General features: G+C 34.1%; 1 protein-coding gene across 3 annotated transcripts in view; it reads right to left on the reverse strand.

Annotated features, from left to right (window-relative positions):
* Positions 1-15,203, reverse strand: part of LOC135141407 (Kv channel-interacting protein 4-like) — a 102,801-nt gene that overhangs the window by 32,400 nt on the left and 55,198 nt on the right. Inside the window, exon 1 of one of the 3 annotated variants that reach the window (XM_064072478.1) lies at positions 9,888-10,055. The exons of the other annotated variants lie outside the window; for them this stretch is intronic. Within the exon in view, the coding sequence (XP_063928548.1) occupies positions 9,888-9,891 (4 nt within the window). The 5' untranslated portion in view covers positions 9,892-10,055. Of the gene's footprint in view, positions 1-9,887; positions 10,056-15,203 lie in introns of those variants that run through there. 3 annotated transcript variants of the gene reach the window in all.

Consider the following 15,203-nt stretch of genomic DNA (forward strand, 5'->3'; position numbering starts at 1 on the left):
TTAGTTCTGAGGCACAAAAGTTGCTGGTGCAATGTTGCTAGCCAAAGGAGAAAATTTAGAAAATTGTTTGCAGTTGAACGTCTCGCAAAAAGTAACACTGACATGTATTCTCAGCTTAATGTATCGCTGTCGACCGGTTTCGCTCCTCAGCGCGGTAGCCGATAACACACTTGTAACATTCATAATTGAATTTGTCGATTTGAGTTTAGTCTACTCTCGGAAATTCATTTAAAGAAGACAAGACAAATTTGCATTGCGGTCTTGTGAATTTGCCAACACAATTACATATCTGATGGGGAATTTTTACATGATGTAATTTTACTCCGGTTTTCCTCAATATCCTGAACACAACGTCTCGTGTGACAGATTTTACAAGATTAAATACGTTGTGTTTTTATTACGAAATTTCAATTATGCAAAGGTGTTCAGAGGTGGAATTCAATCTTGTCGTTGTGATACGGTTAATGTCATAACTATGCGAGAGTCTACATTATAAATTAAACACATTCATGCAAGATTAATGCGGGATCAAAGTGATCTTGATTGAAAGGTCGACACAGACAATTCAAATTTTGATATGGTAGGCGTCTTAATCAAAACTGTAGGGATCAATTTTTTAAAACAAGAGCAACTATTATTAGAAGGTTCATGAATGAATCACACAATGATTAAATTATTGTGTTGACGCTTGCTCTGAATAGTTATTATTCATGTTTATTGATGGGTTAGTCTGGATGCTAAGAGAAAAGTTAAAAATAAAGAGAGCATCAGAATTTCGTCGTACTAATCGCCTGGTGATTGCGATATTGTAACAGTATCAGGAAGGAGCTTCACTTACAGCAGTGTCGGGAGGTCAATGTGTTCAACTGTCAAAATATTTATGTTAAAATGAAGAGTTAAAATAAGCTTCAGAATCGCTACGCGAAGTTTAATCGTAATCTTTGAGTAATTTTCTTTAATCAAAAGATGAGTCCGTACGCTATTAAAGATCATTTTGTTTCCTTTAAAACCAATAAAACGTATATTCATTTCTTACTAACTTTGAATTAACGAGTGCTTTATTGTCTTCTATATTCTTAAAATTATTAGTGCCGTAGAACAAAATTGAGTTTTACGACGGTATAAATCACAAATTGTACATTCTTGCGATTATTTTAAGACGTATAAAAAGATTATAATTTTATAGCTTCAAATAAATTACTTCCTGAAGGCCCTTTTAAATTGGTTGGTTCGTGTAACGTTTATCGTAAAAAGAAATTAAAAGAATTGTACGTTTGTTTCAATTCTCGGTCGCAAATTGAGATGTAAAACTTCGTATTTACGAAAATTGTAACTTTACTGGGATAAAAAAAGTCCATCCAAGTCTTTCTTCTTTCAGAATCTTTATCTAATTATGAAATTATCATACACGTAAAAAATGTGTCGTTTTTCTGACCGTTGCGCCATCTACAGTTTATCTTCAGAACCAAAACGTTTTTACGTATGCGAAAGTATTTCATTGCCTTTTTTATTTCTGCACGATAACTTTTATTATGTCGTGTCAGTAGTTACAAATACAGTAGAACCTCGATAATCCGATTTAATAGTGGAAAAGGTGTGTTCGGATCAGCGAAACTTAACTAAACACATTTTCTTGTAGATTTCGAACTCTAGAACTCATTTCCGGCCTCGTTTCATTGGTAAGTATAACGGTTTTTCCAGAATTAACCATTAAAATATCGAAATTTTTAGAAATTTAAAAAAATTCGCATTTCATACCGATTCTAGCGAAAATTTTGCTCTGTGACCCTTAATATTCTATATTTTTGGAATCAGCAAGGCGAGATCTACATCCCTGAATTTTTTCAGGATTTTTAGACATTTTTTTTTAGTGAAATTTTTCTAATGGTCCCCCCTTCTTCAAATTTCGGCCAAAATTTGACATTTTCGAAACTTAACTAAATACATTTTCTTGTAGATTTCGAGCTCTAGAGCTCACTTCTAGGATCGTTTCATTAGTAAGTATAACCGTTTTTCCATATTCGACCGTTGAAATCTCCAAATTTTTAGAAATTTAAAAAGATTCGCATTTTATACCTACTCTAGCGAAAATTTTGCTCCGTGACCCTGAACATTATATATTTTTGGAATCAGCAAGTCGAAATCTACATCCCTGAATTTTTTCAGGATTTTTAGATAACTTTTTTCTAGTGAAATTTTTCCAATGGTCCCCCCTTCTTCAAATTTCGGCCAAATTTTGACATTTTCAAAACTTAACCAAAAACATTTTCTTGTAGATTTCCGGCTCTAGAACCCACTTCCGGCCTCGTTTCTTTGATAACTGCAACCGTTTTTCCAGAATCAAGTGTTGAAATATCGAAATTTTTAGAAATTTTCAAAAATTACATTTCCATAGCGACTCTTTCGAAAATGTTTCTGTGTGACCATCAACACGCTATATTTTTGGAATCAGCCTGTCGCGATCTACATCCCTGAATTTTTTCAGAATTTTTAGACAACTTTTTTTTAGTGAAATTTTTCCAATGGTCCCCCGGTTCTTCAAATTTCGGCCAAAATTTGACATTTTCGAAACTTAACTAAATACATTTTCTTGTAGATTTCGAGCTCTAGAACTCACTTCTGGCCTCGTTTCTTTGATAAGTGCAACCGTTTTTCTAGAATCGAACGTTGAAATATCGAAATTTTTAGAAATTCAAAAAAATTCGCATTTCATACCGATTCTAGCGAAAATTTTGCTCTGTGACCCTAAGCATTCTATATTTTTGGAATCAGCAAGTCGAGAACTACATCCTTGAATTTTTTCATAATTTTTAGACAACTTTTTTAAAAGTGAAATTTTTCCAATGGTCCCCCCTTTTTCAAATTTCGGCCAAAATTTGACATTTTCGAAACTTAACTAAATACATTTTCTTGTAGATTTCGAGCTCTAGAACTCACTTCTGGCCTCGTTTCTTTGATAAGTGCAACCGTTTTTCTAGAATCGAACGTTGAAATATCGAAATTTTTAGAAATTCAAAAAAATTCGCATTTCATACCGATTCTAGCGAAAGTTTTGCTCCGTGATCCTAAACATTCTATATTTTTGGAATCAGCAAGTCGAGAACGATATCCTTGAATTTTTTCATAATTTTTAGACAACTTTTTTAAAAGTGAAATTTTTCCAATGGTCCCCCCTTCTTCAAATTTCGGCCAAATTTTGACATTTTCGAAACTTAACTAAATACATTTTCTTGTAGATATCGAGCTGTAGAACTCATTTCCGGTATCGTTTCTTTGATAAATGCAACCGTTTTTCCGGAATCGACCGTTGAAATATCGAAATTTTTAGAAATTGGAAAAAATTCGCATTTCATACCGATTCTAGCGAAAATTTTGCTCTGTGACCCTAAACATTCTATATTTTTGGAATCAGCAAGTGGAGATCTACATCCCTGAATTTTTTCAGAATTTTTAGACAACTTTTTTTTTAGTCAAATTTTTCCAATGGTCCCCCCTATTTCAAATTTCGGCCAAAATTTGATATTTTCGAAACTTAACTAAATACATTTTCTTGTAGATTTCGAGCTCTAGAACTCACTTCCAGCCTCGTTTTTTGATAAATGCAACCGTTTTTCCTGAATCAACTGTTGAATTATCGAAATTTTTAGAAATTTTCAAAAATTACCTTTCTATAGCGATTCTTTCGAAAACGTTTCTCTGTGACCAGCAACACACTATATTTTTGGAATCAGCAAGTCGAGATCTACATCCCTGAATTTTTTCAGAATTTTTAGACAACTTTTTTTTTAGTGAAATTTTTTCAATGGTCCCCCTTTTTCAAATTTCGGCCAAAATTTGATATTTTCGAAACTCAACTAAATACATTTTCTTGTAGATATCGAGCTCTAGAACTCACTTCCGGCATCGTTTCTTTGGTGACTGCAACCGTTTTTCCAGAATCGACCGTTGAAATATCGAAATTTTTAGAAATTTAAAAAAATTCGCATTTCATACCGATTCTAGGGAAAATTTTGCTCCATGACCCTAAACATTCTATATTTTTGGAATCAGCAAGTCGAGAACTACATCCTTGAATTTTTTCATAATTTTTATACAACTTTTTTAAAAGTGAAATTTTTCCAATGGTCCCCCCTTTTTCAAATTTCGGCGAAAATTTGATATTTTCGAAACTCAACTAAATACATTTTCTTGTAGATTTCGAGCTCTAGAACTCACTTCCGGCCTCGTTTCTTTGATAAATGCAACCGTTTTTCCGGAATCAACTGTTGAATTATCGAAATTTTTAGAAATTTTCAAAAATTACCTTTCCATAGCGATTCTTTCGAAAATGTTTTTCTGTGACCATCAACACACTATATTTTTGGAATCAGCAAGTCGAGATCTACATCCCTCATTTTTTTCAGAATTTTTAGACAACTTTTTTGAAAGTGAAATTTTTCCAATGGTCCCCCCTTCTTCAAATTTCGGCCAAAAATTGACATTTTCGAAACTTAACTAAACACATTTTCTTGTAGATTTCGACCTCTAAAACTCACTTCCGGCATCGTTTCTTTGATAAATGTAACCGTTTTTCCAGAATCGACCGTTGAAATATCGAAATTTTTAGAAATTGGATAAAATTCGCATTTTATACCGATTCTAGCGAAAGTTTTGCTCCGTGATCCTAAACATTCTATATTGTTGGAATCAGCAAGTCGAGATCTACGTCCTTGAATTTTTCCAGAATTTTTTGACAACTTTTTTTTAGTGAAATATTTCCAATGGTCCCCACTTCTCCAAATTTCGGCCAAAATTTGACATTTTCGAAACTTAACTAAATACATTTTCTTGTAGATTTCGAGCTCTAGAACTCACTTCTAGGATCGTTTCATTGGTAAGTGTAACCGTTTTTCCAGAATCGACCGTTGAAATATCGAAAATTTTAGAAATGTTTAAAAATTCCCTTTCCATAGCGATTCTTTCGAAAATGCTTCTGTGTGATCATCAACACGCTATATTTTTGGAATCAGCAAGTCATGATCTACATCGCTGAATTTTTTCAGAATTTTTAGACAACTTTTTTAAAAGTGAAATTTTTCCAATGGTCCCCCCTTCTTCAAATTTCGGCCAAATTTTGACATTTTCGAAACTTAACTAAATACATTTTCTTGTAGATTTCGAGCTGTAGAACTCATTTCCGGTATCGTTTCTTTGATAAATGCAACCGTTTTTCCGGAATCGACCGTTGAAATATCGAAATTTTTAGAAATTGGAAAAAATTCGCATTTCATACCGATTCTAGCGAAAATTTTGCTCTGTGACCCTAAACATTCTATATTTTTGGAATCAGCAAGTGGAGATCTACATCCCTGAATTTTTTCAGAATTTTTAGACAACTTTTTTTTTAGTCAAATTTTTCCAATGGTCCCCCCTATTTCAAATTTCGGCCAAAATTTGATATTTTCGAAACTTAACTAAATACATTTTCTTGTAGATTTCGAGCTCTAGAACTCACTTCCAGCCTCGTTTCTTTGATAAATGCAACCGTTTTTCCTGAATCAACTGTTGAATTATCGAAATTTTTAGAAATTTTCAAAAATTACCTTTCTATAGCGATTCTTTCGAAAACGTTTCTCTGTGACCAGCAACACACTACATTTTTGGAATCAGCAAGTCGAGATCTACATCCCTGAATTTTTTCAGAATTTTTAGACAACTTTTTTTTTTAGTGAAATTTTTTCAATGGTCCCCCCTTTTTCAAATTTCGGCCAAAATTTGATATTTTCGAAACTCAACTAAATACATTTTCTTGTAGATATCGAGCTCTAGAACTCACTTCCGGCATCGTTTCTTTGGTGACTGCAACCGTTTTTCCAGAATCGACCGTTGAAATATCGAAATTTTTAGAAATTTAAAAAAATTCGCATTTCATACCGATTCTAGGGAAAATTTTGCTCCATGACCCTAAACATTCTATATTTTTGGAATCAGCAAGTCGAGAACTACATCCTTGAATTTTTTCATAATTTTTAGACAACTTTTTTAAAAGTGAAATTTTTCCAATGGTCCCCCCTTTTTCAAATTTCGGCCAAAATTTGATATTTTCGAAACTCAACTAAATACATTTTCTTGTAGATTTCGAGCTCTAGAACTCACTTCCGGCCTTGTTTCTTTGATAAATGCAACCGTTTTTCCGGAATCAACTGTTGAATTATCGAAATTTTTAGAAATTTTCAAAAATTACCTTTCCATAGCGATTCTTTCGAAAATGTTTTTCTGTGACCATCAACACACTATATTTTTGGAATCAGCAAGTCGAGATCTACATCCCTCATTTTTTTCAGAATTTTTAGACAACTTTTTTAAAAGTGAAATTTTTCCAATGGTCCCCCCTTCTTCAAATTTCAGCCAAAATTTGACATTTTCGAAACTTAACTAAACACACTTTCTTGTAGATTTCGATCTCTAAAACTCACTTCCGGCATCGTTTTTTTGATAAATGTAACCGTTTTTCCAGAATCGACCGTTGAAATATCGAAATTTTTAGAAATTGGAAAAAATTCGCATTTCATACCGATTCTAGCGAAAATTTTGCTCTGTGACCCTAAACATTCTATATTTTTGCAATCAGCAAGTCGAGATCTACATCCCTGAATTTTTTCAGGATTTTTAGACAACTTTTTTTTTAGTGAAATTTTTCCAATGGTCCCCCCTTCTTCAAATTTCGGCCAAAATTTGACATTTTCGAAACTTAACTAAACACATTTTCTTGAAGATTTCGAGCTCTAGAACTCACTTCCGGCCTCGTTTCTTTGATAACTGCAACCGTTTTTCCAGAATCGACTGTTGAAATATCGAAATTTTAAAAAATTTTCAAAAATTACCTTTCCATAGCAATTCTTTCGAAAATGGTTCTCTGTGACCATTAACACACTATATTTTTGGAATCAGCAAGTCGAGATCTACTTCCCTGAATTTTTTCAGAATTTTTAGACAACTTTTTTAAAAGTGAAATTTTTCCAATGGTCCTTCTTCAAATTTCGGCCAAAATTTGACATTTTCGAAACTTAACTAAAGACATTTTCTTGTAGATTTTTAGCTCTAGAACTCACTTCCGGCATCGTTTCTTTGATAACTGCAACCGTTTTTCCGGAATCGTACGTTGAAAAATCGAAATTTTCAAAAATTCGCATTTCGTACGGATTCTTTCGAAAATGTTGCTCCGTGACCATAAACTCGCTTTATTTTTGGAATCAGCACCTTGGAAAACATATCCCTGAATTTTTTCAGAAATTTTAGACAATCATTTCAAAAATGAAATTTCGACCCATTTTTGATGATTTTCGAAATTTAAGTAAATAGTTTTTCTTGCAGATTTCCGGCCTCATTATTTCAATAACTTCAACCTTTTTTCCAGGATTAATTAATTCAGTTATTGAAATGTCGCAATTTTTAAAAATTTCAGAAAATTGAATACAACACGTACGTCATTTTTGCAAGTAGGTGCATGTTTTCAAATTCAGTTCGGTTGCAGAGTTTTGTTTGGATTAAAGAGACATCGACTTCAACTAGTCTCTGTTCGGATTACTGGATGTTCGGATAATCGTGGGTTCGGATTATAGAAGTTAGACTGTATAGAGCAGTGTCAATTTCGTAGGTTGTAACAATAATGGAATAAAAGTAGCCAAGACTATCAAAATCAGACTAAAAGCAATAAGTAGCAACGTGAACGTGTTAAAGCGTGTTTCCTTCCAGTATTAGTAACGAACTAAATACTTTGCCGCTTAATTAAATGTCCGAACGGAGAGAAGTCGTAAAAAATTTTAATAGACTTTTCGCTCTTGGCACAGTAAAGTTGTGAGGTTAGTGAACATAATAGCCGCAACAGTTTTAACTTAGTCCAATTAGCGAAAATTTAAAACGGTTGCAGTTTCGGATTTAAATCGTTGCCCTAATTTAAAATAATAGTTGTAATAAAATGAGGGTGTTGCGCGAAACTCAATCAAAATTCGGTATTTAAACCCATTAACAAATCGCTGTAGTACTAAGAAAGTTTTTTACGAGTAGACCGTAATTTAAACGTACTTAGAGATTAAAATTTGACTGAATGCACTTAGCAGGGTGCGAACAATAAACACTATATGAAATGATTGGATAAAATTATGTAAATGACAGAATAAAAGGAGTCGACAGCACGTAACAAAAACATTTCCAACTATAAACCCCCTGAACCCCAAGGGATGATGTACAATTTATGTAACCGTACATTAAAGCGCTACTACAACGTTTAATCGCGTTGGCTTTATTAAGATGAAAGCAATAAATACATGGAACGTCCATAATTTATCTGCTTGTGCTTATAATAATAGAGCGGCCTATTTTTGACCGTCGCAATTTTGCTTTTCATTAACAAGTACGGAAGAGACTTCTCCTGACCTGTCCAATTTAATATAATACATTGTGTTTTATGGAGGCAAACAGAGATTTATGTCGCCTGAAATGGACGAATTTGCGGCACTGCAGAAGCCTTAGCTCTAGCCGGCACGCTTTGGGACGGACCTGTTTTACATGCTTTTAAATGCAAAAATGGTCGTGGTGAAACATGCCGCTAATGCTCGTGATGTGGAAACATGTGAAGAGACTTGCGAAGAAATGGAGGGACAAGAATTAGGCAAAATTCTGTTGTTACATTTAGGGAAATTAACGAAATTGTTGGCCGGAGCACGTCCCAGCTCTGAAGGTGTCAGATTTCGGGTTTTGGGAAGGATCAACGGTTGCTGCGTGCATGTAAAAACATGAAAAGATTAGTAGTGGATGTTTTTGCGTAATGTTATACCAAAGACTGAGTAAATGTATACGCATTTACTTTATCTCTCTACAAACAAAACATATTTTACACATTCTGTAGAAATTTCGTTATTTAACACATTAATCAAAAGCGTTAGGTATCCTAAAGTAGGTATTTCCAAGAAGCGGAAACATGGAAAATGACCTGCAATCGCAAAAGGAGACAAGAATTTAACAAAATTTTGTCGTTTTATTTGAAGAATTTAAAGGAAATTGCGGACGACAATCCAATCTCAGTTTCCGGAGGTACCGGATTTCCAGTTAATTAGGTTTTGGTGATAATCAACGACTGTTCCACACACGTAAAGGAAAAAGTTTTTAGGTTTGTTGATACCATATAGCAAAAGTTTATGTTAATTTGAAGACTGCAAAGAATATAGTTTGAAGACGTAAAATCACGCGAAGAGATCTCCAAAATACCGAGGGAACGAGAATTCAGCAAAATGGTGTTTCGTTTGGGGAATTTTATAAAACTGCGGACGTCAACGCGATCGTAACATTTCAAGGTGTCAAATTTCAAGTTGTCTAGTTTTATTGATGATGGCTGCTATATAGCTGAAACATGTTGTAGATATTTTTTGTACACCAAATATTCAGTAAATTTGCATGCAAATGAATGCGTTCGTTGGAAATTTGATCAGATTTCATTTTTTCGCACTTCGACTGAGTGCGTTCCTCTAAAATATGAACTCTTAGACGTGACAAGAGGGAAAGCTTATTGATAATAAGGATTTTTGTGAACTTTTCATGAATGCAGTTTGCGTTGACCATACAGTGAAGCGGTGGTCAAAGACCTCGGATTTCGATTTATGAGGATGGCTTCGATAATCTGTTCAACGAACGATCATGCAACATCATTAATTATTCCATGAATAGTTTTTAAAGTATAGTAGTAAATCGATCGAATGAGTTTTGTGTCCATAGTTGGTCAGAAATGAAATCGACAATTTCATCGAGTGGTGCGATAGTGATGAGGGAAAAGAGTCAAAAACTACAAGAGCATGCTGTGGATGCGTCGAAACAAGAAGAGAAGAAAAATAAAATTGAAAAAATATCTATACCCATGATGCATCAAAGTCCGCGTGGTAGGCACGAGATCGAGAAAAGCGTCGCGACGCACGATACTCCTAATCGACGGACGCCAGTGTACTAACAGATCCCTGAAGGAACCAGCAGCGCACCGTTATCGCGCATCATTACAACGGTCTGCGAACCAGAGTATAGCTGCTGTGTCGTTTATGCCGTTTATACACTTTATACAGTTATACAGGCAGCTTCCATTGCGTAATTTTCCCATGCGGACATCTTCATTTGCTAATTACACTGCTCTATTCGGGATTATTCACCCCGATAGGTCGACACAATCAATCAACGGCTGCGGTCGCAATTCCACAGATATACATACCGTATCACCTCACAAGAACAATGATAATGATGGAAACTATCCGTGAAAGCAAGCGCGCTTCCGAAATCTGGAACCAGATAATAAAACGCAAAAAGACGATGCCGGAGTAAATTTGGCTGTTAGACAACTGAATCAAAAATTTTATGCTCGATCTCCGTTATCTCAGGACAAATTCGTTCCTCAAACTTCCCAACTAATTTAAATTTTGCTTTACAACTTGTGAAACATGCACCAATCATATCTGCTACTTTGGGGAACACAAACTTCCACACGACGAAACAAAAGTTTTATTTATCAATCCGGGTGAAAAGTTTTTAGTGAGTTTTAAACGCCCCCAAATTTTCTAACCTACAGTCGGTGACGTTCTCCACGAGTGAGGAGGTAAGATTTATGCAAAACTATTGGCGATTTTTTCAAAATATAAACATTAGTTATAATACTTTCTAACGTACAACTGACTCTGACAATTGATATATGCTTTAAAAAAATAAGGGGTGCGTCGGCGGTAGCTATTACTACCCTGCCCACCCACCCTCTTTTTTTTAAATATATGTCATTTGTCAAAATAAGTTTTATCTTAGCAGTTATTAGCCCCGCCCACCCACCCTCTCTTTTCTTGGAAGATATGTCATTTGCCAATATCGATTTTAAACTCGAACTCAAGAAAAGAGGGGGTGGGTGGGTGGGGCTAGTACCTGATAAGATAAAACTGATTTTGGCAAATGACATGGCCTCTAAGAAAAGAGAGGGTATGTTATTTGCCTAAATCGCTGTTATTTTAGCAAATACTAGCCCCGCCCACCCACCCTCTCTTTTCTCAGAACGTATGTCGTTTGCCAAAATCAGTTTTACTTAGCAGGTACTAGCCCCACCCACCCATCATCTCTTTTCTTGGAAGATCAATTTTTCGACATTTCAGTTTTCGGATTTTTTAATTTAATGTGTTTTTCAGTTTAACGATTCTTCAATTTTTCGACTTTTCAATTTCGATTTTTCACATTTTTTGTTTTTCTATTTCTCGATTTTTCGTTTTTAGCTTTTAAAATTTTTCAATTTCTTCAATTTTACATTTTTCGATTTTTCAAGTTTTAGATTTCTCAATTTTTGGATATTTTAATTTTTCCATTTTTTAAATTTTAGATTTTTTAATTGCCGATTTTTTGGTGTTTCGATGTTTCTATTTTTCAATTTTCCGATTTTTCAATTTTTCAATTTTCCGATTTTTTTTTGTTAATTTTTAATTTTCCGTTTGGGCTATTTCGATTTCTCGATTTTTCGATTTTTTGACTTTTCATTTGAATTTTCCAATTTTTCAGTTTTCGGATGTTTCAATTTTTCATTTTTTCGATTTTGCTATTTTTTGAGGTTCCGATTTTTTGATTTTTCAAATTTTCGATTTCTCGTTTTCTTTATTTTTGAATTTTTCGATTTTTTGGTGCTTCGATTTCTCTATTTTTCAATATGTACTTCGATTTCCGGATTTATTGAGATTTTGATGCTCCAATTTTTCGATGTTCAATTTTTATTTTTTTTTTTTCAATTTTACAATTCTTCCGTTTTTCGTTTTTTCAATTTCGATTTTATAAATTTTAGATATTTTAATTCGTGGATTTCTCGTTTTTCTGATTTTTCAATTTTTCGATTTCTAAGTTCACATTTTTTGATTTTTAACTTTTTCGATTTTACTATTTTTTTGAAGTTTCGATTTCTCGATCTCCCGATTTTTCGACTTCTCTGTTTTGGATTTTTCAGATTTTCAATTTTTGGACTTTTAAAATTGTTGATTTGTTTAAGATTGATCGTTTGCCAAAATCGATTTTAAACTCGAACTCAAGAAAAAAGAGGGTGGATGGGTGGGGCAATACCTGCTAAGATAAAACTGTTTTGGCAAATGAAATAACCTCTAAGAAAAGGGAGGGTGGGTGGGGCTAGTTCTTGTTAAGATAAGACTGATTTTGGCAAATGGCATACGTTCTGATAAAAGAGAGGGTGGGTGGGCGGGGCTAGTACCTGCTAAGATAAAAATGATTTTAGCAAACGAGATATCTTCTAAGAAAAGAGAGGGTGTGTGGGTGGAGCTAGTAGTTGTTAAGATAAGACTGATTTTGGCAAATCACATAGTTTCCAAGAAAATAGAGGGTGGGTGGGCGGGGCTAATATTTGATATGATAAAACTGATTTTGGCACTTTTTCATATCCTTTTTCCACTCCTACACAACAGAAGAACATAATTAGCCCCGCCCATCCATCCTGTCTCCTTTTCAGTGATTGATTTTATCCAATCTGAATGTTCTACTGAACACAATAAAATTAGTCGTTAGAATGAAAAGAAGGAGAAGGGTGGGCGGTGCTAATATTTGATAAGATATAACTGATTTTGGCATTTTTAACATTTTCGAAAATTTTTCAACTATTTTCGAAAATTAGTTGAACACATTTTTTTGTAGATTCACAAACATATTTAAAATTTGTTTATTTGAGACAATGGCCAGAACAAGTCAGGTCACGTTAGGTAAAGTCAGGTCAGGTGTATGAAATAAGAAATAAATTTTATAGCAAATAGTCTTTCTTTTTTTACATCCTTTTTCCACTCCCACTCAACAGAAGAACATAATTAGCCCCGCCCACCCACCCGGCCTCCATTTCGGTGATTGGTTTTATCCGCTCTGAATAGATGGAATGATCTTATACTGAACAGAAATGAAATTAGTCCTTAGAATGAGAAGAGGGGGTGGGTGGGTGGGGCTAATATTTACTAAGATAAGACTGATTTTGGAAAATCATATACTCTTTAAGAAAATACAGGGCGGGTGGGCGGGGCTAGTACTTACTAAAGTACAAATGATTTTGGCAAATGATATGCTTACTATTTAAAATAATAAGAGGTTGGTGATACTACTACTTGCAAGTACTACCCCGCCCACCCACCCTCTATTTCTTTCAATAATATATCATTTGCCAAAATCAGTCTTATCTTAACAAGTACTAGCCCCGCCCACCCGCCCTCTATTTTCTTGGACGGTATATCATTTGCCAAAATCTTTACATCCTAAGATAAGACTGATTTTGGCAAATGATATATCCTCTAAGAAAAAAGAGGGCGGGTGTGCGGGGCTAGTACTTGTTAAGATAAGACTGATTTTGGCAAATCACATAGCTTCCAAGAAAATAGAGGGTGGCTGGGCGGGGCTAGTATGTGATAAGATAAAACTGACTTTGGCACTTTTTCATATCCTTTTGCATAATCAAAAATTGAAGAAACGAAAAATTGAAATTAATCTAAAGGTTGAAAAAAGTTGAACAATCGATTTTTAAATTTGGTTCTTCAATTTTGCGATTTTTGAAATTGTTTGGGTTTTTCAATGATCGTATTTTACTTTTATAATTTGGCGAATTTTAAGTTGTCTGTTTTTCGATTTTTTAGGTTCTCAATTTTTATTTTGTATCTTCTTTTTATAATTTTTAGATATTTTTTCACTTTTTAGCTTCTTCTTTACGAACTTACGATTGGCGTTTTTTTACTTTTTTCACATCCTTTTTCCACTCCCAGTCAACAGAAGAACATAATTAGCCCCGCCCACCCACCCTGCCTCGTTTTCAGTGATTGATTTTATCCGATCTGAATGTTCTACAGAACAGAATAAAATTAGCCGTTAGAATGAAAAGAAGGGGAAGGATGGGCGGTGCTAGTATTTAACTGATTTGGCAGTTTTAACATTTTCGAACATTTTTCAACTATTTTCGAAAATTAGTTGAAGACATTTTCTTGTAGATTTCGGGCCGCAGAAGTCATATCCGTCTTCATTTCTTCGATAATAACTAACAGTAGTTAGTTATTGGGATTTGGTTTGTTATAAGTTTAATGTTGTTGTTACTGAGTCTTAGAAAAACTTGCTGGCGCCCTTAAAATATCAACCTGTTCCCCTTTATTTTGCTGAAGCGAAGTTGGCAATCATGGTTTCTCTATTTTGCGTTCTACCTGGAGAGGTCTTAACTACCGCCTATAAACTAAGTGATAACTACATCAATGACAGTAATATATCGTACGGTTGGCAATATTTGCGAATGTATGGTAGTGCTGAATTGTCCGTAATTCATGCTAATTTGACGATCTATAACCAGCAGGCCACGTTTGATGTAAAGTTTGATTTATTTATGGTGCATTGTGTGTTTAGTTATGCGTAAATGTAATGGCATTTTTAAAACCGCGTATTGCGGTACGATGTAGTGTCAATAGTAACAACAAATATTTGTGGTACCCGATTTTCAACTCTAACTGTTTAAAATTTAATCATTTTAAAGTAACATAAACTTACGTAGTATGAGAGACTTCCTTTGACAATTTAATGGTAAACTCAAATCCACTCTGATTTAGAAAAGCTCAAGGTAAATATTTAACCACGACCAAAATGACGCAAGAAAGCGGGCAGACAAACGAAAATTATTTATTTGGCCAATTTTAGACCGTTGCGAAACCACTGTGAGTTGAAACTGATGATTAAATGTTTTAGTAATAATCAGCTAAAATAAGCACCGGTTTTGTCTAATCTTGCTAACTTAATTTACGTAACAATACATCAAAATGACACTGAAATGAAGTGCGGTTGAGCTGGTTTGATGGGCGTGGACGGATTTGGTTTGCCATTTATTAAAATTCATCATTTTGATGAATTAAGCTTTTCATCAATCATTTCAGTTAATGCAAATTTAAACCGTATTTGGTGCAAAACCAAACTTGTTGAAAGCTACTATGTATCTCGTTCAAATTCGACTGAATAAATAAGAGCAAAGAAGACCATTTTCTCTTACGAATAAAATAATGTCAAACGCGGAAACTGCAAAGGTAAGGTCGATATGAAAGATCGTTCTCCTTAGGGAATTTTAGAACATAGAGACGAATTTGATTATTTTTTTAATTAGCTGCGATAAAAAAGCCGCGTGCACTTCTTAAGATGATCCCTTGGAATTTAAT

This window comes from Zophobas morio, unplaced genomic scaffold (genome assembly GCF_036711695.1).
Source record: "Zophobas morio isolate AGI-343-1 ecotype UQ-CSIRO unplaced genomic scaffold, CSIRO_AGI_Zmor_V1 ptg000044l, whole genome shotgun sequence".
Classification (NCBI taxonomy): Eukaryota; Metazoa; Arthropoda; class Insecta; order Coleoptera; family Tenebrionidae; genus Zophobas; species Zophobas morio.